Source organism: Cupressus sempervirens, chromosome 10 (assembly GCF_028749045.1).
Source record: "Cupressus sempervirens isolate cs-2001-9-10 chromosome 10, ASM2874904v1, whole genome shotgun sequence".
Classification (NCBI taxonomy): domain Eukaryota; kingdom Viridiplantae; phylum Streptophyta; class Pinopsida; order Cupressales; family Cupressaceae; genus Cupressus; species Cupressus sempervirens.
The window spans coordinates 248740645-248765064 of record NC_143127.1 but is presented as its reverse complement, the minus strand read 5'-3'; the positions used below and the strand labels follow the sequence as shown (position 1 = coordinate 248765064).

General features: G+C 37.2%; 1 protein-coding gene across 1 annotated transcript in view; it reads left to right on the top strand.

The window, feature by feature from the left end:
* LOC149533565 (BTB/POZ domain and ankyrin repeat-containing protein NPR1-like) overlaps positions 1–23007 on the top strand; it is a 31969-nt gene extending 8962 nt beyond the window's left edge. Inside the window, exons 2-4 of the mRNA XM_089807854.1 lie at positions 10498–11245; positions 21608–21808; positions 21896–23007. Of these exons, the coding sequence (XP_089663980.1) occupies positions 10498–11245; positions 21608–21808; positions 21896–22164 (1218 nt within the window). The 3' untranslated portion in view covers positions 22165–23007. The remainder of the gene's footprint in view (positions 1–10497; positions 11246–21607; positions 21809–21895) is intronic.
* The last annotated feature ends 1413 nt before the right edge of the window (positions 23008–24420 follow it).

Sequence of the window (24420 nt, the reverse complement as noted above, 5' to 3'; positions counted from 1 at the left end):
CGATAAAAACAGTGACTGAGTATTCATGGACTTACTGTCAAATATGGATTAAAGATCATGGAAATTCGTGACAGTACATATTTATTGATTAGCTCCTAAAAGTTGGAAAATGTTATTTTCAAGCTAAAAAGATTCCAGAAATTTGTTGTTTAAGTGTTTTCAGATTTCATTGATGTTTGTTACCTCTGTTACACATAATTTTTCCAGTCTTCTTGATATATGTACCGGGCAAGTGAAAGTCCTTGATTTATCTCTGCCCACTAATCTGCTGTAGCTTAATTATATTTTTTCTTTTTAATTTTCTTTTTCCTGTTTATTAAAGTTTTCTTGCAGAACTAGACGGAAATGCAGAAGAGTTTGTTTGTTTTTGCGTTTTTTATGATTATTCAACATAGAAATGAGAAGGAGCAGATGATATGAAAAGAGTCTAAAAATAAATAACAATATGCAGCAAAATCAGAATTGATACAAATCGTACTAGGCAGATCTCTGAATTATAGAGCCAAATAAAGGATCCAGTACATTTTCCTTAACAATGACGCCAAACTAGCTGATGGAAAAGGATTGTGAACATGCAAACGTCTGCTGCTGATTATCCGACTCTCTATATTTCAAAGTGCTGCAAATGGCAGCTACTGCTGCAAGACTCACTTTCCCATGTACCAATAATCGTGCCCAGCTAAAAAATACTGCAGACCCAAGTTGAAATGGTGTCCTCCTTCCCTGATAACAGCTGATACCACTGAAAATTCCAAGACCAAATACTGCTGAGGGTTACGTCCCAGCCAGTAAATACCCTGGGGTTTGCGTCCCAGAATAAAATCGCCCAAGCAGAGCAAATTTGTAAACAAGTTTAAAATGCATAATATGAATGAGGAATGGCGCCTCCATCTTCTTATAACCCCTTCCAAAGCAAATCGAACCCTAAAGTGACTCCAAAAGGCGTTGGGTTACAAAAGTGATTTAAGTCTTATTTTAAAGTGGCAATGTTACTAAAAATGACCTTTTTTTTCCATAGACATAAATCTGTTCACTGAATCGCCCTGAGACCAAAGAGAAAGATTTAGAAAAGTTCAAGACTTTTCCAATGAGCTATCACACCAAGGGGTACGCATCCAAATGAGGTCAAAATTCCCCTTATTACTCCAAAATGGCTATTAACTTAGCCTTATTTAATTATTAAACGCTAACTTAGGAAATATTAAAAATATAACCCAAATAGCTACAAAATGCCCAATTGACATCACAAACCATAAAATCATCTTGTCACCTGTCTATGACTGAAGTCGGAAATCAAGGATCCACTGGCAGTCTCATCCCTAAAATCTAGGGATGCTCCTAAATTTTAGGAAACAAGCTCTATCCCTCTGAAACTGAACCCAAAGAGCAAACTCATGGAAACCCAACCCCGTGCATGATCATACCTCCTAAAAAGTAGGAATGAACTCCATAAATATAGGAACTGTCTCCTAAAAACAAGGAACGTCTCCCAAATGATCAATAACCGCCATTTCACCAAGTCCCCAACACTGAATAACCATACTGGGTCTCTATCCAACCCTGTTAGCCTACAAGACCCCATAATAAGCTGACACACATGTCTTTGCTAGACTGAGCTAGAGTGGGGACATGACAGTCCTCCCCTCTCGGAGATGCTTGCCCACAAGCAACTGTAATGCTGGATGCTGTAAAATGCTCTCACCCTCCCAGGTGGCATCCTCTATGGGAAAATCTCTCCATCGAACCAAATACTCTCGAATCACTCGGCTTCTCAGCCGTCGTTTCCTCACCTCAAGAATCTCATCAGGGACCAAAATCAATTTACCTTCCTCATCCATAGGAGGTAACTCGAGTGAAACCGTAATATGCTGTCCAAGGGTCTTTTTCAGGCAAGATACATGAAATACATTATGAACTCTGCTGCCAGGTGGTAACTCAACCTCATATGCAACCTCTCCCACTTGCCTGAGTATCCTGTATGGACCATAAAAATGTGGTTTGAGCTTCTCAGCTCCCCCCCTTTTTAGGGTGCTCTGCCGACATGGTTGTAAGCGTAGAAAGACCATATCATCCACTTCAAATGCTCTCTCAATCCTGTGCCTATCAGCGTACATCTTTTGTTGATTCTGGGCCTGCTGTAAATTCTCCTTAAGAGATCTCATGACATCTTGGTTTTCCTGTAACCAATCTTGAGCCAAGGGTACTCTACTGTCACTAAATGCCAAATCAGTGAAAGATAATGCCTCATATCCATAGAGAGCTTTGAAAGGCGTCATGCCAATGGACATATGATGCGTAGTATTATAACAATACTCGCCCAAATGCAACCAACGCACCCATGCTTTTTGCTGTCCTGACACATAGTTACGCAAATATCCCTCAACCCACTTGTTGACTATTTTTGTTTGCCCATCTGTTTGAGGGTGGTAACTAGTACTAGGTGTCAACAAAGTACCTGCTAACCTAAAAAGTTCTTGCCAGAAGGAACTCATGAATCTGCTGTCCCTATCACTCACAATGGTCTTTGGAAGACTATGAAGTCTAAACACCTCGTGAAGAATAACTCAGCCACCTGAGATGCTGTAAAATCTAATGCAATCGAAAAGAAGTGGGCATACTTTGTTAGCCTATCCACAACAACTTAAATGCAATCTTCCCCTTGAACCTTAGGAGGACCTGTAATGAAATCCATTGAGATTCTCGTTCACTTCTGTTTCGGTATAGGTAATGGCTGCAATAATCTTGCTAGGTAGGTATGCTCCGACTTGTTCTGCTGACAAGTCATACACTCACGGACATGGCGTAAAACATCATCTTTGAGACCCTTCCAAGAGAATCTCTCACGAACTGCCCTATAAGTCTTACCATATCCTGGGTGTCCTGCTGTAGGAGTATCATGGAGAGCATGCAAAATTTGTTCCTTCAACTGAGAACCTGGAACAAGGTAAACCCTGCCTTTGTAGTAGATAATATCATCTACCACACTGTATCTGTCATCCACTATCAACCCTTCCAAGATCTCACAAGCATACTGATCCTTGGAGTACTCAACTAAAAGTTGAGCCTTCCAATCTGCTGAAATCTCGCTCAATGAACATAGGGCAGCCAATGAAGGTTTCCTAGAGAGTGCATCAGCCACAGTATTATTCTTCCCTTTTATGAATTCGATGTCAAAGTCATAAGCCTGAATTTTGCTAACCCATTTTTGTTGTCGATCATTGAGCTCTGTTTGATTTAGGAAATACTTTAGACTGTTATGGTCTGTTCTCACCACAAATTTGCTGCCAACAAGATACTGTCTGAACTTAGCTAACGCATGCATAATAGCCAACATTTCCTTATCATAGGTAGAGTACAACTTTTCATTGTTTTGCAGCTTCCTACTCTCATAGGCAATGGGGTGTCTATTCTGCATCAACACTGCTCCTATACCCAAACCTGAAGCATCACACTCTAGGACAAATGGCTGCGAGAAATCAGGTAGTGCCAAAACGGGGCAAGTACTCATAACCTCCTTGAGTCTATCAAAGACCCCCTGTGCTTGTTCTGTCCATCTGAAAGCCCCTTTCTTAGTGAGATCTGTCAAAGGTGCTGCCAACTGCGAGAAACCCTTCACAAATCTTCTATAATAAGCACACAATCCAAGGAATCCTCGTAACTCAGTAATGTTTCGAGGAACAGGCCAATTCTGAATCGTTTGAATCTTCTCTTCATGCACCTTCACCCCCTCAGCACTGATCACATGACCCAAATATAACACCTCCCTCAATCCAAACTCACATTTGGAGAGCTTAGCAAATAGAGACCGACTCTCCATTATGCTAAGTACCTCCTCGAGATGTCTGAGGTGGTCCTCCCAAGTACTGCTGTAAATCAATATGTCATCAAAAAACACTAGATCCGATTTCCTCAACTGCTTGTTGAAGATATGAGTCATACAGGACTAGAAAGTAGCTGGTGCATTGGTAAGGCCAAAAGGCATTACCAGAAACTCATAGTGCCCGTAGTGACAACGGAAGGCAGTCTTGTGTACATCCTCTGCCCGTACCCGTATCTGATGATAGCCTGAATGAAGATCAATCTTAGAAAAGTAGACAGCCCCATTTAACTCATCTAACAACTCATCAATGCACAGAATGGGATATCTGTTTTTTATTGTCTTCTTGTTCAAAGCTCTATAGTCTACACACATCCGTAGAGTCCCATCCTTCTTCTTAACCAGCACTATAGAAGAAGCAAAGGGGCTAGAACTAGGCCGAATGAAATCCATGTCCAATAGCTCATGAATAGTCTTCTCAATTTCATCCTTATAGGCCCTAGGATGACGGTATGGGGTAGTAATCACTGGCTTCGCTCCATCCTCGAACTCTATACCATGCTCAAACCCTCTATCTAGTGGTACTCCAAGAGGTATATCACCAAACACTCTACCGTGACGACCCATCACTGACTGAATGTCCACATGAAATACACGGTCATCTTGAGATATGGGTGTTTTGGATTTAACCAAACAGTGTGTAGCCCAAAGCACATCATTATGCCTAAGGATGGTCTCCATCCTGCGAGAAGTCACCTCTCTAGGTCCACCATCTGACGCTGCCCTCAAATCACCTTCTGCCCACCAAAAAGAAACTCTAATTGCATACGGTGGTGATCAATAATGTAACACCCAATACCTTGTAACCACTGCATGCCCAAAACCACATCATAATCTTCTATGGGAAGCACATAGAAGTCATCAGTCAAAGTATAATCTCCCATCTGAATACTAAGTTGTGGAATCCGCTTGGTACAACCCAAGATAGCACCATCAACCACCTTCACTCCAAAACCACCAAACTCCTCGTACTGTAAGCCACGCCTTTCAACTAATTTCTAATCAATAAAGTTATGCGTAGCACCTGTGTCTACCAAACTGGTGATCTGCTTACCCTTAAGTGTACCTTTCAACCGAAAGGCATGAAACTTAAGATAACTGGAGAGGGTAGCCATAGCTACTTTAGCTGATGCCACAGGCTTAGGGGTGTCTAACTCCAACTGTGTCTGAAACTGCTCAACATCTTCTGTATTATCCTCAATATCAGTATCAAGAACCTCCTCATCCCCTAACTCAGAAGTCACCTCAATCAAATGAACCTTTCCTTTACCCATACAATGGTGTCCTGGTTCCCATGGTTTTTTGCAGGAAAAACACAACTTTTTCCTCCTCAATTCATTCCTCGTCTCCTGATTCATCCAAGGAGTTTTAGATGAGGTCCCTCCTTTGTTCTGTGATGTATTGGCCTTCTGTGCAGGCTGTGAATCTCTAAATGGTTTCTTATCTGCCTGATAAGAAGTGGGAACAGTATCCAGTCTCAATGTCACATCAATAGCCTCCTTAAGAGTAGCTGGTTGGAAAGCACGTGCCAACCCCTTTAGCCTATCCTGCAAACCCTCAATGAACAACATCACACTAAGTTTCTGGGGCATATCAAGTACCATAATTGCAATATGCTGGAACTCATTAATATAGGCTTCTACATGACCAGTTTGTTTAAGGTGAGCCAACTCTCTATAGTAAAGTTCCGTATCCTTACGGTCAAACCGTGCAATGAGTCGCTCGGTGAACTCAGCATAGGAGTGAACTAAGGCATGATCTTGGGTGACCAATCCATGGTGCCACCAATCATAGGCAATCCCCTCGAAATGCAACACAACAAATTGAATAGCCTCACGATCAAGCATGGGCCTTAATGAAAGATATATGTAGCTTGTGGACCCAAGCTCGTGCGCTAGTGTCTCCTGTGCCATTATATGGGGCCAATGTAATCTTCCTAGTAGCTCTGTTGAGGTCATAATTCTGCTGCTGCTGTGGTAGTCTATTACCATGATCTCCCCTGAACTTGTTTGTATCTCTACGCTGTGCACAATACTGGGGAAGAGGGAAGACGTCCCTAACCTCAGGAGGTAGAGCTCTCCACTCAGCTGTGGTCGCCAAAACTGATTCCTGAAACCCCACTTCTGGTGGTTCCACCTGTGCTGGCCGTTCACCCGGTATGAATTGGGGAAGCAATGGCCTATTTGTAGTAGGTGTATGATGGCGATGCCTCCTATTGGAATGAAGGGAGCTCCCAATTGAAGAATGGGATTGATGGCTGCGCTGACTACCAGCCATTGAAACTGATCTACCTTGCCTGCCTCTGTGTCCACCCATCTCCAAACGCTCCAAGATATCCTGTAATCTATCTAAAGCCTGAGCAATCCTGGGCTGAGTAGTGAATAGGTTCCGCACCATCTCTCTTTCTTCTGCCTCTGTAGGCATGCCGTCGCCAGCAGCACCCTGTGCGTCACCCATAGTTGGTATCTGTGTCTCTGGTGGCCTCTGCTTGCCATTGGTTTTTCCTGCGCTCGTAGAACTTGTGTATTTCTCCACCAGGATGCATAGATTTGTATTCAATCCACCAACTAGTGACTACCCAGATGCCAATATGAATTATCAAAACCTTTTAGCCAATACCCAGATGCTGAAATGAATTATCAATACTTTTTATCCAATACCCAGAAGCCAAAAACTGTTGTAATAATTTCTCACAAACCCTACAGGCTGGCAGGATGTAAGCTCTGATACCACTGAAAGATCCCTGATGGATCTCTGTCGCTAATCTGCTGTAGCTTAATTACATTTTTTCTTTTTAATTTTCTTTTTCTTGTTTATTAAAGTTTTCTTGCAGAACTAGACGGAAATGCAAAAGAGTTTGTTTGTTTTTGCGTTTTTGATGATTATTCAACATAGAAATGAGAAAGAGCAAATGATATGAAAAGAGTCTAAAAATAAATAACAATATGCAACAAAATCAGAATTGATACAAATCGTACCAGGCAAATCTCTGAATTATAGAGCCAAATAAAGGATCCAGTACATTTTCCCTAACAATGATGCCAAATTGGCTGATGGAAAAGGACTGTGAACATGCAAACATCTGCTGCTGATTATTCGACTCTCTATATTTCAAAGTGCTGCAAATGGCGGCTACTGCTGCAAGGCTCACTTTCCCATGTACCAATAATCGGCCCAGCTAAACAGTACTGCAGACCCAAGCTGAAATGGCGTCCTCCTTCCCTGATAACAGCTGATACCACTGAAAATTCCAAGACCAAATACTGCTGAGGGTTACGTCCCAGCTAGTAAATACCCTAGGGTTTGCGTCCCAGAATAAAATCACCCAAGCAGAGCAAATTTGTAAACAAGTTTAAAATGCATAATATGAATGAGGAATGGCGCCTCCATCTCCTTATAACCCCCTTCCAAAGCAAATCGAACCCTAAAGTGACTCCAAAAGACGTTGGGTTACAAAAGTGATTTAAGTCTTATTTTAAAGTGGCAATGTTACTAAAAATGACCCTTTTTCTCCATAGACATAAATCTGTTCACTGAATCGCTTTGAGATCAAAGAGAAAGATTTAGAAAAGTTCAAGACCTTTCCAACGAGCTATCACACCAAGGGGTACGCATCCAAATGAAGTCAAAATTCCCCTTATTACTCCAAAATGGCTATTAACTTAGCCTTATTTAATTATTAAACGCTAACTTAGGAAATATTAAAAATATAACCCAAATAGCTACAAAATGCTCAACCGACATCACAAACCATAAAATCATCTTGTCACCTGTTTTTGATTGAAGTCGGAAATCAAGGATCCACTAGCAGTCTCATCCCTAAAATCTAGGGATGCTCCTAAATTTTAGGAAACAAGCTCTATCCCTCTGAAACTGAACCAAAGAGCAAACTCATGGAAACTCAACCCTGTGCATGATCATACCTCCTAAAAAGTAGGAATGAACCCCATAAATATAGGAACTGTCTCCTAAAAACAAGGAACGTCTCCCAACTGATCAATAACCACCAGAACACCAAGTCCCCAACACTGAATAACCATACTGGGTCTCTATCCAACCCTGTTAGCCTACAAGACTCCATAATAAGCTGACTCACATGTCTTTGCTAGACTGAGCTAGAGTGGGGACATGACAGCAAGTTTTGTTAAATTAGAGGAATCCATATCTGTAATTCTTGTTACCACATTCGGCTAACAAAACAAGGTTCAGTCAATGACAGTGTTTGGCAGGACTTACTCATTGAGTTTTTACAGTATTAGATTTTATGTAATGCTACCTTCTAAATTTACATTGACCATGAGATCTCATAGCATCCTTAAAATCACAATTATATATAAGACATGAGGTCCAACATCAAGTAAAAGAGCACAAATATAACAGAATTGCTATTCATTTACTCCCAGTCGATTGCTCCAATGGGATACATTTCTTTTTAATAATATAGAGTAAAAACTGAAAAATAATGTCAAAAGTTTTGCATCTCAAAATGCTTTGATATTTCTTTCTTTTTGTATGACCACACTGTTTCTCTTTTGTGACCCAACTAAACCTAGTTATCTCACAAAGAAGAAGGGCCAAGCACCTCTGATCTGATTAGTGGAAGAAAGTGGAATATGAGCCACCAAAAAAGAATATAATCTTCCATGGATTTAAATGTAGACTAGACACAAGAAAGTAAAATGCTCCTCCTGAAGATATTAGAGACAGCACAATCTCTAACTCTGCAAACTATAGTTATTAGTCTCAACAGAGAGCTGATTGGACCCCACACACAATCAGAGAAGAGGAATGCTCAAACTCTAAGTTACCGATTCTGGTTCTGATGCTGATGCGGGTGTGGGGTGCTGATGCGTGGAATTTTTTTTTTTTTGGGATTTTGGATGCGTTTGGGTGCGTCCATGTATATATATATATATATATATAATACAAATATATTTATGTAAAGTTGTCAACTATAATTTATGACAATGTATGCAAAGAAATACAAGAAATATCAAATATACAATAATACAAAAATAAACCATTCATTGTATCATTATAATTGAGTCAAACTATGAAATCAATGAAAAGTTTTGGAGAAAGAATGACACATTTTGCAATAAAAGAGCGAACAATTACATGTTTAAATAACCACTTTTGTTACTTCTAATTTAATAATTGCTCTCATTTAATTATTTTGTCCAGATACTTTTCGTGAGTATATGGCTCTAAAATTCAATTTACTCAACCCTGAACGGAACATAGTTTTCCTAAATGGAACTAAAGAATGAAATAGAAAAAGGTTTGTATTTGGGTCTAAATTTACCATGCAATGCTCTACTATCATCTTTGAAATAATAAAGTTCCCAAAGAAGAAACATTGGTCTATATACCATTTAAAGTTAATTGTGCAGCTGATTGTCTTCCGTCTTTTAACCCTTTAAAAATGCTGAATTAATCTAAGAATTTGCAGAAAGACCTTCCCAAAATTGTCATGTTTTTCTAGTAACATTGTTTATATAGAGTTATAGACAGCTGAACCACATCTTTTCTTTTTACTGTGCTTGGACAAATTCTATTGGAGAATACTAAAAAAATACGATAAAAACAGTAACTGAGTATTCATGGACTTACTGTCAAATATGGATTAAAGATCATGGAGATTCGTGACAGTACATATTTATTGATTAGCTCCTAAAAGTTGGAAAATGTTATTTTCAAGCTAAAAAGATTCCAGAAATTTGTTGTTTAAGTGTTTTCAGATTTCAGTGATGTTTGTTACCTCTGTTACACATAATTTTTCCAGTCTTCTTGATAAATTAGAGGAATCTGTATCTGTAATTCTTGTTACCACATTCGGCTAACAAAACAAGGTTCAGTCAATGACAGTTTTTGGCAGGACTTACTCGTTGAGTTTTTTTCAGTATTAGATTTTATGTAATGCTACCTTCTAAATTTACATTGACCATGAGATCTCATAGCATCCTTAAAATCACAATTATATATAAGACATGAGGTCCAACATCAAGTAAAAAAGCACAAATATAACAGAATTGCTATTCATTTACTCCCAGTCAATTGCTCCAATGGGATACATTTCTTTTTAATAATAGAGAGTAAAAACTGAAAAATAATGTAAAAAGTTTTGCATCTCAAAATGCTTTGATCTTTCTTTCTTTTTGTATGACCACCCTGTTTAACTCTCTTTTGTGACCCAACTGGCGTTGCCCTTGTATATTGTTTCTTGAGAGGCTGTATTGTCCATTTAATTTGTTTCTGTATTCATTGGGCCTAATTTTATACTTTTCTGAGCTTTCTCTATATTCGGAGCATCTCCATTGTGTTTGAGGAACTCCAGTTTCTTATTGTTTTCTATGTATGCCCAAACGATCATATATTAAAGTTGAAGAGTGTTAACAGTGTATCCGACTTAAAGTTCATTTTGGAGTGAGATCTTTCATTGCTCCATCTTATGATATTTTTGAAGTCAAATCATGAAATTGAATCCTTCAATGTGATGACATATAGTCTCACAGGTTACATATTTTTCTTATTTCTTTGTGGTGATGCACAAGAGATATATATTGTTTATACATGTATTACTAATTTGGACAATCTGACATTGCCTTCACTTGGTGCAGCGGCATCTCCTAGAGATTGTGGAGAATGCTTACCCAGAGAATGTCATCCCAATACTGGCAGTAGCAAATAAATGTCAGACTGGAAATGATCCATTGTTGACAAAGTGCCTTGAGATAGTGGCGAGATCTGATATTGATCATACAGCTTTTGAGAAGGAGCTCCCTACACAGGTAGTTGTTCAACTTGGTGAGCTACGGTCACAATTGGGTTTTGAAATAAGAGATACAATCTCTCTGCATTACAAAAATGTCAGGAGAATACAGAGAGCACTTGACTCGGATGACGTTGAGTTGGTTCGAATGCTGTTGACTGAGGGCCCAGTCACTCTTGATGATGCTTATGCGCTACATTATGCAGCAGCATATTGTGATTCAAAAATTACGAGAGAGTTGTTGGATCTTGGAAACTCTGATGTTAATCTTATAAATGCCAGAGGATACTCAGTACTTCATATAGCTGCAATGCGCAAAGAACCTGCCATACTTGTGTCACTTTTAACAAAAGGAGCCGATCCTTCTGAAATAACAAAAGATGGAAGAAATGCTCTTAAGATCTTGAGAAGACTTACTAGAGCTATTGATTATAATAGCTCAACAGCAACAGGCAAGAAGACTCCAAATGACAGGCTATGCATTGAGATACTTGAACAGGCAGAGAGAAGGGAACCACTCTTGGGAGATGCATCTCATTCTCTTGCACTTGCAGGAGATGATTTACGCATGAAGTTGCTTTACCTGGAAAATAGAGGTGAGCTTTTAAGTATTAACCTTTTCACTTGCAAGATGATGAAATTTTGTTTCTAGTTATATCTGCATATTTGACAAATGTCCATGCCATACTGCATTCACAGGATGTAGAATACTAGTATATTATTAGTTAGCATACGTTGTGCTCTTCTCATTTGAGTAATGAGTAATAGTAGCTAACTATAATGAGTTGTTGTTTGCATCTGCTATTGTGGCTTTGACACCTCGGTGAGATGGATTTCCTTTAGGCTTATCAAAGATCCTTGTATATGTATTTTTTATTTATATTTATAATTTTTAATTAAGTATTATGCCTACAGTCCTTTGATTCCTCGGGGATTTTATGAACTATAAGGCCTTGGTCAATTCACTAGATACCAAAGGAAAACGAGTAACTACGGCCATATGTAAGCCCATGAGAATTTAATCTCTTGGCCACAGCTGGGCCACAGAAGGCCATTGCAAACAAATTATCCCGAATCTTGTCATTGTGATGTAGGCAAGCAATCTTGCATCATCAGAAATTATAGGACAGGCATGGCGAGAAGATTTTGTGCGTTGAGAGCAGAGAAGTCATGGAAGTGAAGTAATTGTTCCAGCTGATTATGGCAGTAGCAGCAGCAAACTCCTCGCTATGCTTGTACTTACAATAACTTTAGAGAATACCTGTAGACAAGCTGTTACATAATTTTATCAGCTTGTTTAAGCCGGCATAATCAACTCATTATGACACCTGGCAATATCTTTTGTCCTAGTGCTTCCAGTTTGTCATCGTGGGCCACATGATTTCTTGGCTGCATTTTATTTGTGTAGGCTTTTCATAAAATAATTAGCATGCATAAAGCCTAATCAATATTTGATTGGGAGTTTAAAACACCTGCAGATTTGGAAGTTGAACATTTGTTAATCTATTTTCTAGTAGCTCATCAATAAGCTAGAACTATTTTGGCAAATAGCTAATTGGAGTTTGATGATTGTAAACAATGATCCAATCATTCATGGAGACAACATAAACCAGAGGAATCTATGTTGAAGAAATAAGTGACGTTGAAGGAGCAACAATTCAAGAGATTGAAGTAGAAGAGCTGATGGATAAATGCACAGTAGATTTTTAAAAGCTATTATGCAGGTGGTTTGTAAGCCAAAGTTGGAGTATATGAGTGATTTCATCCGTATTAACACCCAAGAAGAATAGATAATGGCATATGTGCATAGGTTAATGAGCCATCAATAAGACAACCATCAAATTTAGATTTCCATTGCTACAGATGGACAACTTGGTGGATTGCTTGAGGGAAGCTAAACAGTTCAAAAAGCTATATTTGAAGCGTGGATATTATGATTTATCAAATCTGCATTAGAGAAGAGGATGAGTGGAAATTTAAGACGGAGGATGGATTGTATGAGTGACTCATTATGCCAACTAGATTGACAAATGCACCATTCATGTTCATAAGGCTGATTAATGATGTGCCGAAACCAGTTCTGGTAAGTTAGTAACAGATTACTTGGATGACATTTTTATATTTAGTAAAACCAAATAGGGACACTTGATGGATCTAAGGCTAGTTTTTTAAAGATTGAGGGAAGGGAAGTTGCTGATCAACTGAAAAAGGTTAAGCTTTATAAAGGAAAAGTGAGTTGGATCCTGGGAAAGTGAGTCAATATGGAACGTCTATCACCAAGAGAGATATATGAGGAAAAAGTTTCCATTATTTGACAAGTTTTTATAGACTTTATCAAGAATTTAATGGCATTTGTACACCTATCATGGAAAAAATGAAGGGTGATGGGAAATAATTTATTTGGACAGCTAAAGAGAAGAGCTTTCAACTTTGAAAAAGTAGTTTTGCTAAGTTACCAGTCCTGGTAGGGGGAAAAGCACAGATTTGAGGTTTAAATACACTAGTACTTCATTTTCCCCCCTTGGGTATGAGTATGATTATAGGTTTATGGATGCGTATGTATTATAAAATTTACAAATTATAAGAGCAATAATACTTGTAATCTCCATTGAATGGAATATTTAAATAATTCAGAATTTGCAAAAAGGAAAATACTCATAAATTTGCAATATGATAATTTAGTATCTGAAAATGTCAATACAAAATGAAAAGTTTGATCAATAAATAAATAATGTTTTTGTCCTTAATTGAGAAGTTCAAAGTTGGCATTTAGTTAAATTTCATTAAACCACTATCAATTGCAATGTGGCTTGCAATAGCCATGTCCTATGCAGAAGTTGCTTCATTTATAGAGAATTTGGCAACTTGTGCAACTATAGTTTCTATGTCAGCGACCTGAGGTGTTAGATCCTAATTCCTTCCGACACCCTCTTTGTAATTAGGCCCCTTACGTGACAAGAGATGCAAGTTGGAAAGTGCAAAGACCAAATCCTTGGCTTTTCTTTTGCATCCAATCAATTGAGTTTAATGCAGTCAATAAAGGAATATGTACTCTGATTCCGCTCGGCTGAAGAATCACTTGCAACCTGTATTCCAACTTCCACGGTTCTATTTGAGTACCTTGTTGGTCCATCACCATCCTACCCTCGATCCGACCTCAATCAAACCCTTTAGAGTATAGAGGGCTTGTCATACTTAGCAACATGGAGAAATAAGCAAGAGAACAGCCACTTCTAACATTACCAAACTTCAACGCAGTGTTTCAAACTTTCAAGTTGATTGTGATGCTAGTGGGACAGTAATTGGTGGAATTCTGAGTTGAGAAAGTAAACTTATTGCCTACTTTAGTTAGAAGCTAGGGAGATTTATTTAGTTTACGACCAAGAGTTGTTCATAAATTGAAGAACTGGAGACACTGTTTTCTATCAAAGAAGTTTGTTTATTCACAGACCATCAATCACTATGGTTTATAAACAGCCAAAGTAAGTTGAATCAAAATCATTTGAAATGGGTTGGGTTTCTCCAATGTTAGTCATTTTCCATAAAGCATGGTAGTTGTAGATTGAATAGTGTTGTTTTTGTGTTGATTAGAAGGTGCCTTTTGTTTCATGAAATGGCAGTAGAGGTCAGTGGATTTGGTTCCATAATAGAATTATACGAGGGATGATATGAATTCTTTGGGAAGTTTGGGTAATGTCCAAGAGCCCAATTAACATGGATAGGTTTGTATGGTCGGATTACTTTATTCAAGAAGGTTTGTTACAAAGCTCAATGATTTTGCATGCCACATGGTTCAATGAGGTATAATTTTCTGAGAGAAACATAGCGAAGCTGTAGTAGGACACTTTGCGGTGGACAAAACATTGGTGCACTTGTGGGAGAGTTGCTATTGGTCAATATTAGTGGTGGATGTGAAGAATGTTGTTGTAGAGTTCGCTAACATGGCAAGAGAGTCGGAATACAAGTTTGTATCAGCCACTTCCCATGTTGGGAAGACCATGGGAAGCTGTATGGAATTTGTTCTTGGGCTACCAACAATCTGAAGGGGCAATACTGAATACTTCTATATTTATCCTTTTATATAGATTTTATAGATGACAGGCTTTGTAGCTTGCAAGAAATTAACTTATAAAGTTTTTAAGCTTAATTACCGATTTGGCATACAAATCCGATTCATGGATTCGTGATTTTTTTTTCCCATTAGGATTCATAAGGATTCGTGAGTGTGTGTGTGTGTGTGTGTGTGTCTATGCAATTTATATAAAAAATGTATATATACATTATATATATTTATTCGAAGTTTGGCCTGTGGGTCCTTGGGGATTCATGACAGATTTGTGCGGATTCGCGAGGATTTGCATGGATTCGTGACAGATTTGTGCAGGATTCTTGTTTTGGACCATGGATTCATTCAGATTCGTGGTCCATGGATCCAGACAGATCCACAGTCCAAAACAAGGATCCTGCCCGAATCCTGGCATGAATCCAGATCTGGATCAGATCCGAATCCGAATCCAGCCTCCTAGGCACAGATCCGGTAACTAAGGTTTTCAGTGTTGTCATTCATGTTCCTACTTTGATCTTTAGAGAGATGGTAAGATTGCATGTTTTGCTGAAGAGCATTGTTGGCTAGAGGGATCCTTGGGCTCATCTTGTTATACTTTGTGGTGTAATTTGGGCACTATTTTGAGTTTCAGTTCAGTCTACCTTACTCAATGGATGTGTAAACTGAGGTTGGCAATAAAAGCTATAAAAACATATTCACATGCTTAATTGGGAACAGGCCAATAGTATGGGATACTACTTTTGCATATCTTGATTTTGCATAGAACAACTTAGTTACCAAAAGTACAATGAAGACTCATTTTCAAGTAATGTTTGGGTACAGCTCTAAATGAGCAGATGAGTTGAAGAGTATAACTGATTTGGGAAGAGATAAGAGTTCTAGTAGAGGATTTGGTTGAATTTATGCTTGAATTACACAAGCAAGTGAAGGAGAATTAGAAGAAGGGAATGATGAAATACAAGTGAAATGCGGATCTCAAGAGAAGAAAACAAGAATTTGAAGTTGGAGACTTGGGTGTCAGCTCATTTAAGGAAGGAAAGGTTTGACAAAGGAAGTTCTAACGATTCAGAATGGAAAAGTATTGGACCTTGCAAAGTCTAGAAGAATTTTCCAACAGAGGTCTATGTTTCAGAGCTCCCAGAAGTAGTTATCTTGCTAATCTACAATATTGTTGATTTCTACCCTTATTATGAGGCAAGCAACAAGAGGAACAACAACAGGTTCAAGTTCATTAATGGACGATTGGGTTGAATCAGTTCTTGGGAAGGTAATTAATGAAGTAGAAGTAGTGAATGCCTTCTGAGCAATCAACACAATTAGAAGGAAGGACTACAAAGAGCATTTGCTGAAATGGAAGAACAAAAAGTTGGAAGAAGCAAGGTGGGTGAATGCATCAGAGGTTGTTAAGATTTCATATAATGTTCACAAGTAGGAGCTCATGTTTCATTTTGCTTACCGACCATGTTTCATAATTTTAATGCTGTAAGACATTGTCTTTGCTTTTGTTTGGTGGATGCATTTGATAGTAAATTAAAAGTTTCAGGATGCTAGGTTTATGCAGTTGTTCAGTTGATCCCTCTACTTTGGCTGCATCATTGTTCATAAATTGATGCGTGTCTGTTTTTTCACTGAAAGACATTGCCATGGAGTGAGTGCCTTTGCTAGTTAAGGAGATTGTCAAGCAATTTTTACTTCTTTTTTTGCCCCAGTTGAAGACCTAATAGTAACAGACCATCATGTTCTCGAAATTATGAACTGCTTCCCTTGTCAAATTCAATCTTATCCATCTTTTTGATCATTCAGATCTGCCACTTGTGGTCAGTGGAATTGACTTCCAAATTTAATTTTCAATGTCAAACGGACATCTATTAGATGGTCTGGTTAATAAATTCTAGCTCACATTTTGCCTCAAATGTAGACTAATTTGGATTTATGACTCATCCACAAAATGTGGAACAATCAGCATTCAAAAAAATAGAGTCAGTCCTAAAACCTAAGAGTGCACTAGTAACTCTTGTTGTGGTTATGTAGAGTATGAAGATTGAGCAAAGCAACAAAGGCAATGCCAGCTGATGTCTCTCCTTTGTAATGGCAGCCCAATTGTTTCCTCCTTGTTTAAATATTGACAGAATGCCAAGAAATGACAACTGAATATTACCATTTCTACTCTCACAATGCTTGATTTCCACAAGGAATTTGCCTATCCATGATGAGGTGCATGTATGTGGGATGTTAACTACTAGCATTTTACTAACAACTAGAGCAACCTGAACACATTTTGTAAAGAATCACATCTGGCTTTTGAGGGACTTTGCATATAGTTTCTATCTATAATTATGATGGCGCACATTGTACTTAGAATGTCTATGGATTCTATTTATGATGATTATGATGTTATGAGGCTGACCCTTTTTATATGACATGCATGTGGCCTATTGACGCATATGATCCTTTTCTATGTGAACTTATGATGATCTATTTTATGGATGCAATGCTTAAATTGACTAATGATGAGCTATGTTTTTTTCTAAGTGTTCAAATTGACTCAAGTGATAGGGAGAGCAGGCCAAGGCTCAAAATTCTCATGATTCATTGATACATTGAGTGATAACTAACCTAACTACATAATGAAGTAAGTGAACTACTAGAGATATTATTATGAGATTAACCCATTTATTAAAAGTTAATACATCTGCATAACAGGCAGTTTTGGATAGACGGGTGTTGGTGAGTGGTGCTTGCCAACTACCTATTTTTTGACATGCATTTCTAAATTTCATCTGAATACAATATTCATCTTTCCAAGTTTCTCTCTTCAGTTTATGGCTTCTGTGTTCTTTTCCTGTAGACAAGGCTATCAGGTTAACCACTCTCTCAGTCGATGATAGAGTGCATAAATACATTCAGAACAATGAAAATGGTCATGAAGCATGGACGGTGTTCACATCAGCCTATAAGATCAGCAACAATCTAGGTTCTTTGACCTGAGATAAAGACATTTCAGTACTTAAATTTTTTAAGGTCACAATTGAGAACATGCCTGGTAAAGACCTCAGAATACTTTAACATAAATCATCTTAGTATGTAAGTGTCAAAGGAGTTCTTGAACTTCTGCTCTGGACAAGTCATAAAGCCACATATGACAGGTTTTATTGAGTCACAAAGTTGAAGAGCATAGCCTTCCAAGAAATGGTGTTTCATGCCGTAAAGCATGATCATGGACAATTAATATTCGGCTGAAGCAGTTTTTTCAACTATATATTTGCTTATTCAATGTCCAATAAAATATTTAGATTGTAGGTCTCCTAAACAGGCATGATCTGAAAAGAATCCCACAATGCGAAACCTAAGAACGTTGTAAAATCACAATATATGTACAATTTAGAACAGGTGGAGGGAGTTCAATAAAAAGAATATGGATTGTGTCTTTCTTGGGTTATGTGATTAATCCAAAAATCATTGACTAATTGACTTTATAAAGCAAAGCAATGTACATAGGCAGAGATGCGGTCTTTTGTGAATATTAAAGTTTACAGAAGATGACGAGGAATAATTTTAAGAAGGTGATGATGGAAGAAGATTACAAAATATAAAAAGGAATAAAGTTTAGGAAGGTGACAATGGAAGGTATAGCAAGAGTTTTCATCAAAGAAATTTCCTAAGAAGCATATCAATGTTTAAATGAAGTATCTATTAGGCAGATCTGAAGAGTGCTTTCTGGAATGAAGAACTCTAAAAGGAAGTGTACATACACCAACTCAAAGTGCTTGTCATATGAAATTCTTGGATAAGTTGAGCAAGCTCTTTGCATGTAGTATATCAATAGTAATGAACACTGATACATATTTTTCTGAAGAACTTTTTATTATGTCCTTTAAATCCAAAAGAAGATTCTAGAGATTGTCGTTTAGATAATATTTGTTTCTGATCTTGTGATTATTGTTAGTAGTTAAAAGTTGATTAAGAGGTGAAGCATTGTGCAAGCAAGTTTGTTCAAGACTCTAGATCCCATGTTTTTGGACTATTTCCTTGGCTTGGATGTAGAATACATAAAGAATTAATATGTTTCTCATATGAACTATGCCAAAGGATTGGTTGTAAAAATGAGTAGGACTGAGGTACAAATTAATAATGATAGCCATGGGTTTAGGGTTGAAACTTTTCACATTTTTTTGAGAGAAGGTAAATGAATTTCTCTGCAAGATATTGATTGGGGGTTCTTTTTATGTCAAGGACACTGGACTAGATTTGTTAGTGCTCAAGGATAATGTTCATATAAGCCATTGAGTTACTGACATATTATTTGGATTTTTGCTTTAAGACTTCAGGAGTGTCATGTTTTTTAATGTTTTGGGGGTTTGTTTTATGTCTTGGTTTCGGACTACCTTGGTAAGGGTCTACTTTGTAATTGTTGGTATATTTTATGTCAGTCTGACTTAGGAGACTGTTGAATCTCCCCAAATATTATCATATTAACATGTATAAGTAAGAAAGCATTGGAACTCTTTGAATTATTCATCATGGTCTTGGGCTAACTTGTGGGTCACATGAGTGCGACCGCTGTGCCTTGTGCATTGCCATTATGTCTGTGTTACTATCTTTTATCATTGTTGCATCTTTATATTACATGTTTCGTTTCTTTGCTTGAGTGGAGCTTTACGTGTCAATCTTGTTGAACTTATTGCATGCCACGACAAAATCTAAGGCATTTCGTGAACAATCTCACCAACTTCAGGAAGAAACCTTGACTGTCTCACTAGAAAGCATTAAGTTGGCTTTGAGATATTTGCATATAACTTTGTACTAGAGAACATGAATGAAAACTCTTTCTTGATAGGATACACAAATGCAGGCTATGGCTCCACGACACTTTCTTGAGTGAATAAAAAGTAGGTGCAGTCCTTTCTTCACTAAGGCAGAGTGCAAGGAAACACTGGAAGCAGAATGCAAAACAATTTGGATTTTTTACAATCCTGGGTGAGATAGACATACCATCAGATCAACTGATGATGTTGTCTCACAGCAATATGGTGGCTTGAAGATGCTGAAGTTAATAATTATAAATGAGAAATCTAAGTAAGAGAACACAGGTTCATTGCCTAATTGACATAATCGTTAGAGAGAATGTGCAGAACAACAAGCTACTAAGATAGAGCTTCAATACTGCCCCACACTAGATCACCTTGCAGATTGTTCCACTGAAGCATCTTTGAAAGTCAAATTTGAAAAGTTTAGAGTTCGAATTATTTTATCTTATACAGCACATACACATTGAAAATTTGGCAAGTGTCAAATGTAATATCATTAGAGCATGCAATTCACAAAATGTAAGTACATTCACACAGTGGGTAGTTTTGGGTAGATGTGGGTGGGCATATTTATTTTTTGCATGAATTTATACATTTCAGACCAATGCATTTTATGTTTCTGTCTTCAATCTTCTATTTCTTAATTGCTTATAAACTTTACAATTATGCAAGGGTCCGAAGGAGGTTCACCTAAGTTATACTTGTAATTGATGTTATGGATTCACATTGTATGACAGACTTATTCATAAGTTGATTCGAAGGAGATAGATTCATGTGTGGCTTTATCTCTATCATAATTCTGGTACTCACAATGAGTTGCAAGTCTCATCTATGCTATTGTAGAAATATCACTCATTTTTCAAAGAAAAGAAAAGGAGCAGAGTGAAACCATGTTTCTTTTTTTATGGATAATGGAACAAGCATAAACGTGTTTAGGCAAAACTGAGTACCAAGGTGTCTTCTTTTCCTCAATCCCAGGTCTTAACTTCATAGGGATGACAATCAGAAGGGAGACTCTTCAGATATGGTCCCTGTACATGTATAACTCTTTCCAGCTGACGTTGAATGTGCTTTCTGAATAGTTTTGTGTCTTGCAGAAACTTAAGTCTCTCTCCTTCCATCTCAGGAAAGGTTCATTTGTTTCTCATAATGACATTTTGATTCAGAGTAGAACTGTACTCTCATCATTTAGCCTGTTATAGGCAAATGACTTCTGTAAATGAGATATGAAATAAGTTAATAACGCTAATGGTAAGCATATAAGTATCTCTGGATGGCAAGAAAATTTAAGAATTTTTAGGGCTGGAAATGTGGCTATCAAACACTATAGAGAATGAAACACACCACAATAAAATAACTTCAACTTAGCAAGCTACAAGGGTTTGCAAGAGTTCCCGCATTATTAAAATGTGTGGGGTGCTTCATAGTTCATTATAGATTTAGGAAACTGTTAATTTATGAAACAGAATTCGCATCCAAATCGGAAGTTCAGTTTGAATGTTATTTTATTGAGATTTTAAATAGTAATTTGATTTAATGTCTGTATTCTAAATGTTGCAGATAGGTTTTTAATCAGAAATTTTATCTATAGAGCGTTGGATAATGGATTGCCAAAAAGAATCCTTAACTCATCTTAAGGAACAGGTTCCATTATACCCATGGTTAACAGTAAAATTCCAGGGTAAAAGGCTGAAACTGACAACAGCTGCTGTCCATAAACTGCTGGCCTAGTTCTGTTTGGTTTTTGTAAGATTCACTTTGGAGCCGCTCCATGTTGTTTCAATATTCTATGAAATGATTTACAGAGTGTTTTAATCTATGCTGTTACATGTTTTGGATACGACAGATGAGTTTCCTTGGGAAACTTTGACATTGTTTATTTAGGGTAGTCTAGACTCTGAAGTGTATTCTGATATCATCAACATGCTTCGTGGACTCCTACGGGGGCCAAATGCTGGTTTAGAGATATCTGTTTGTACTCCTTGTCAAAATCTAGTTCTGAATGTTTAATTTTTGATGAGTTATTGAATAGGCATATGTATTTTGCAGATTCTAAGTAACTTATTTCATTTTTTATGTTACAGTTGCTCTGGCAAGGCTTCTGTTTCCTCTGGAAGCAAAACTTGTTATGGATATTGCTCATGTGGATTCAACTTCAGAGTTCACGTGTGCTGGAACTTCTAATCCTACATCAGCGAATCGGGGGACCAGCGTAGATCTTAATGTGACACCCATTGCAATCAACAAGGACCATCTTTCCAGGGTGAAGGCCCTGTCAAAAACTGGTATGCCTTGAGTTTCTCGCCCCTCTGTGATATATATGCTATATACTATCAAGTCTCTTTTTATTTATGCATTTGGTCTTCTTGCAGTTGAATTGGGTAAGCGCTTCTTTCCTCGCTGTTCGGAGGTCCTGAACAAGATCATGGATGATGATTTGTCAGAATTTGCTTCATTAGAAAAAGGCACTTTGGAAGAGCAGAGACTAAAAAGACACCGCTATGATGAACTTAAGGCTGTTGTATCAGAGGCTTTCATGCAGGATAAAGAAGAAATTCATAAATCAAGTCTGTCATCTTCTTCATCATCATCATCTCTAAGAGATGGTCAGAGACATAAGAAAGTTCCAAAAATACAGTAAGTTCTTTTGAGATATCTTTGTACATATCACGCAACAAACTAATGGAAACATGCAACAAACAAGAATTTGGGTTCTCCTATTCTGCTTTTATTAATAGTGGGTTGGAGCTTTTACAATAATGCCCACTTCAAAGGATTATCGCAGTGCATGGGGTAGTAACAGTGTCTTGTCTCTTGAGGTCCTAAGCTGTCAGCAAGAGATGTTTCTATCCTTTTCAGCACAGTTTGACAGCAAAAATGTAACCAAAGAATGACAACAGTAGTATTAGCGAGTCAAGAACTTATACAGTATTGCTTGGAGAAAGAGGATAAGTTGGGTCTCCTTTTTTGATAATATTGCATAGGCCAGTGAGAACATGTATTCATCTAAGTGCTGTCTGCATTTCACTTTGAAACCATAGTTTGTGTGGGGATGGTAGATGGCTTCCATTAACAACAGCACTGACCAACTGGTTCTCCAAATGTTTTTCATAAGTAAGTTTGTGTATTATAAACCAACAGGACGAAGTTGTAGACTTGGATGGAAGATACCTGGGTTATATGCCAATAAGTTACTGCAAATGTTTGGTGCACTCTCTTTCATTCATTCCTCAACACGACCAACTATGGCTTCAAAGTCGCATTGCAATTTTTCTGAAGTTATTTTCCATTGCAGAGCTCTGTAATATGTTGTATATATAGATTGTTTTTGTGTTAGTACCATTGGGTGCAGAGTTTTGATCGTTTGGTGTGATTACTTGTAGTGAGTTTTGAATGAAGGGCAATATAACATGTGCCTAAATGCCATGTAATTTATTGAACAAAATTTATAATTATCTTCAAAAGCATTTTATAGTGATAACAATGGATGGAGTGTAAAAATATGAATGGGTTGACAGACTTCTTGTTTTAAATTGACGGTAATCTACACTTCAAAGTACTAATAAATAATAAATATAATATTAATATAAATATAAATATATAAAACTTTTAATAAAAAGGTCTATTTGAATCATTATTCCAATAGCATGTAGCGTTGGGTGAGAGGTCCCTATGTATATGCTTGGCATTGGTGGTCTAGACCTTGGCCTACCAACTTTGTCTATTGTTTTTATTGTTTTGAGTAGTCTGGTTGGAGTTGTGCCTCTCTCCATTCAAGTGCTATTTTTATGTTGCTTCTCACAAGATTGGAACTTCTTGTTTTATAGTATGTTACATTCCAATTTTTGACTTAATTTAAAATATAGTTGTTGAGGTTCACATAAAGTCAGTTGACAGTTTAATTCATTATAATTTTGTAAAATGGTAAGATGGTTAGTCGTTATAATTTCAAGTCAAGATAACATGCTAGTTGATTATTTATCACAAATTCATGGAATTGAAAATGTAGCTAGTTGTTATGATTATTTATGATTTAATTGCGGAGAATTTCTTTGCACGAAATACATTGAAAGGGGTGGAAGCATTGTCAAAAAAGAATTAGGCACAGGAGTATCACCATCACTGGGCAGATGGGTTGAAGATTTAGCGACTTGAAATAGGTTACATCTATGGGACTCGCATGAACTATTTAAATAAATAATTTGAGAAACATAAGTAATTGAGTTAAAATATAAAATGTACCTCAAAGGATTTAATATGATATTTCACCTTATTATTATAATAGATATATCTATATACGTACATATAGATATAAAAATGAAATGACACCATTATATTATAATAATTTAATAAAAAGATGTCATCTTATTAATATATTTACATGTACATATATAAATATAAGATTATAATAATATTTGAATTATAATCTTTCCAACTTTTTATTTAATTTTTTTCTTCTCTCTCTTTTCATAATTGATTTATTACTTGGTAAATCGAAATGACATATGTTACATAACGAGCTAAAGCCAAGAAGGCACGACCTTCTTTTTAATTTAGTTGTGAATAGAGTCTGACACCTTTCCTTATGTATTCGTCTGCCTTGTTGGATTAAGGCATTCAACTTAGCATTCACGTTAGCATCAACCTTCCTTTACCACTATGAACTTTGCTATAATAACCTCTCTAGCACTCAAATCCATAAGAGCCATGAGCCAAGGTTTCATTTTATACTACCAGTTTGAGCATCCAATACAATAGCAATTCTGCCGTAAGAACCTAGCTTGGAGGGATCTGTATTTGGGATGTCTGCAATTAAAAGAGGACAGATTCCAAATTTGGGTTGCAAGGATTCTAGTATATCTAGTGATACATCAGGTCATGTTATGACATTACTATA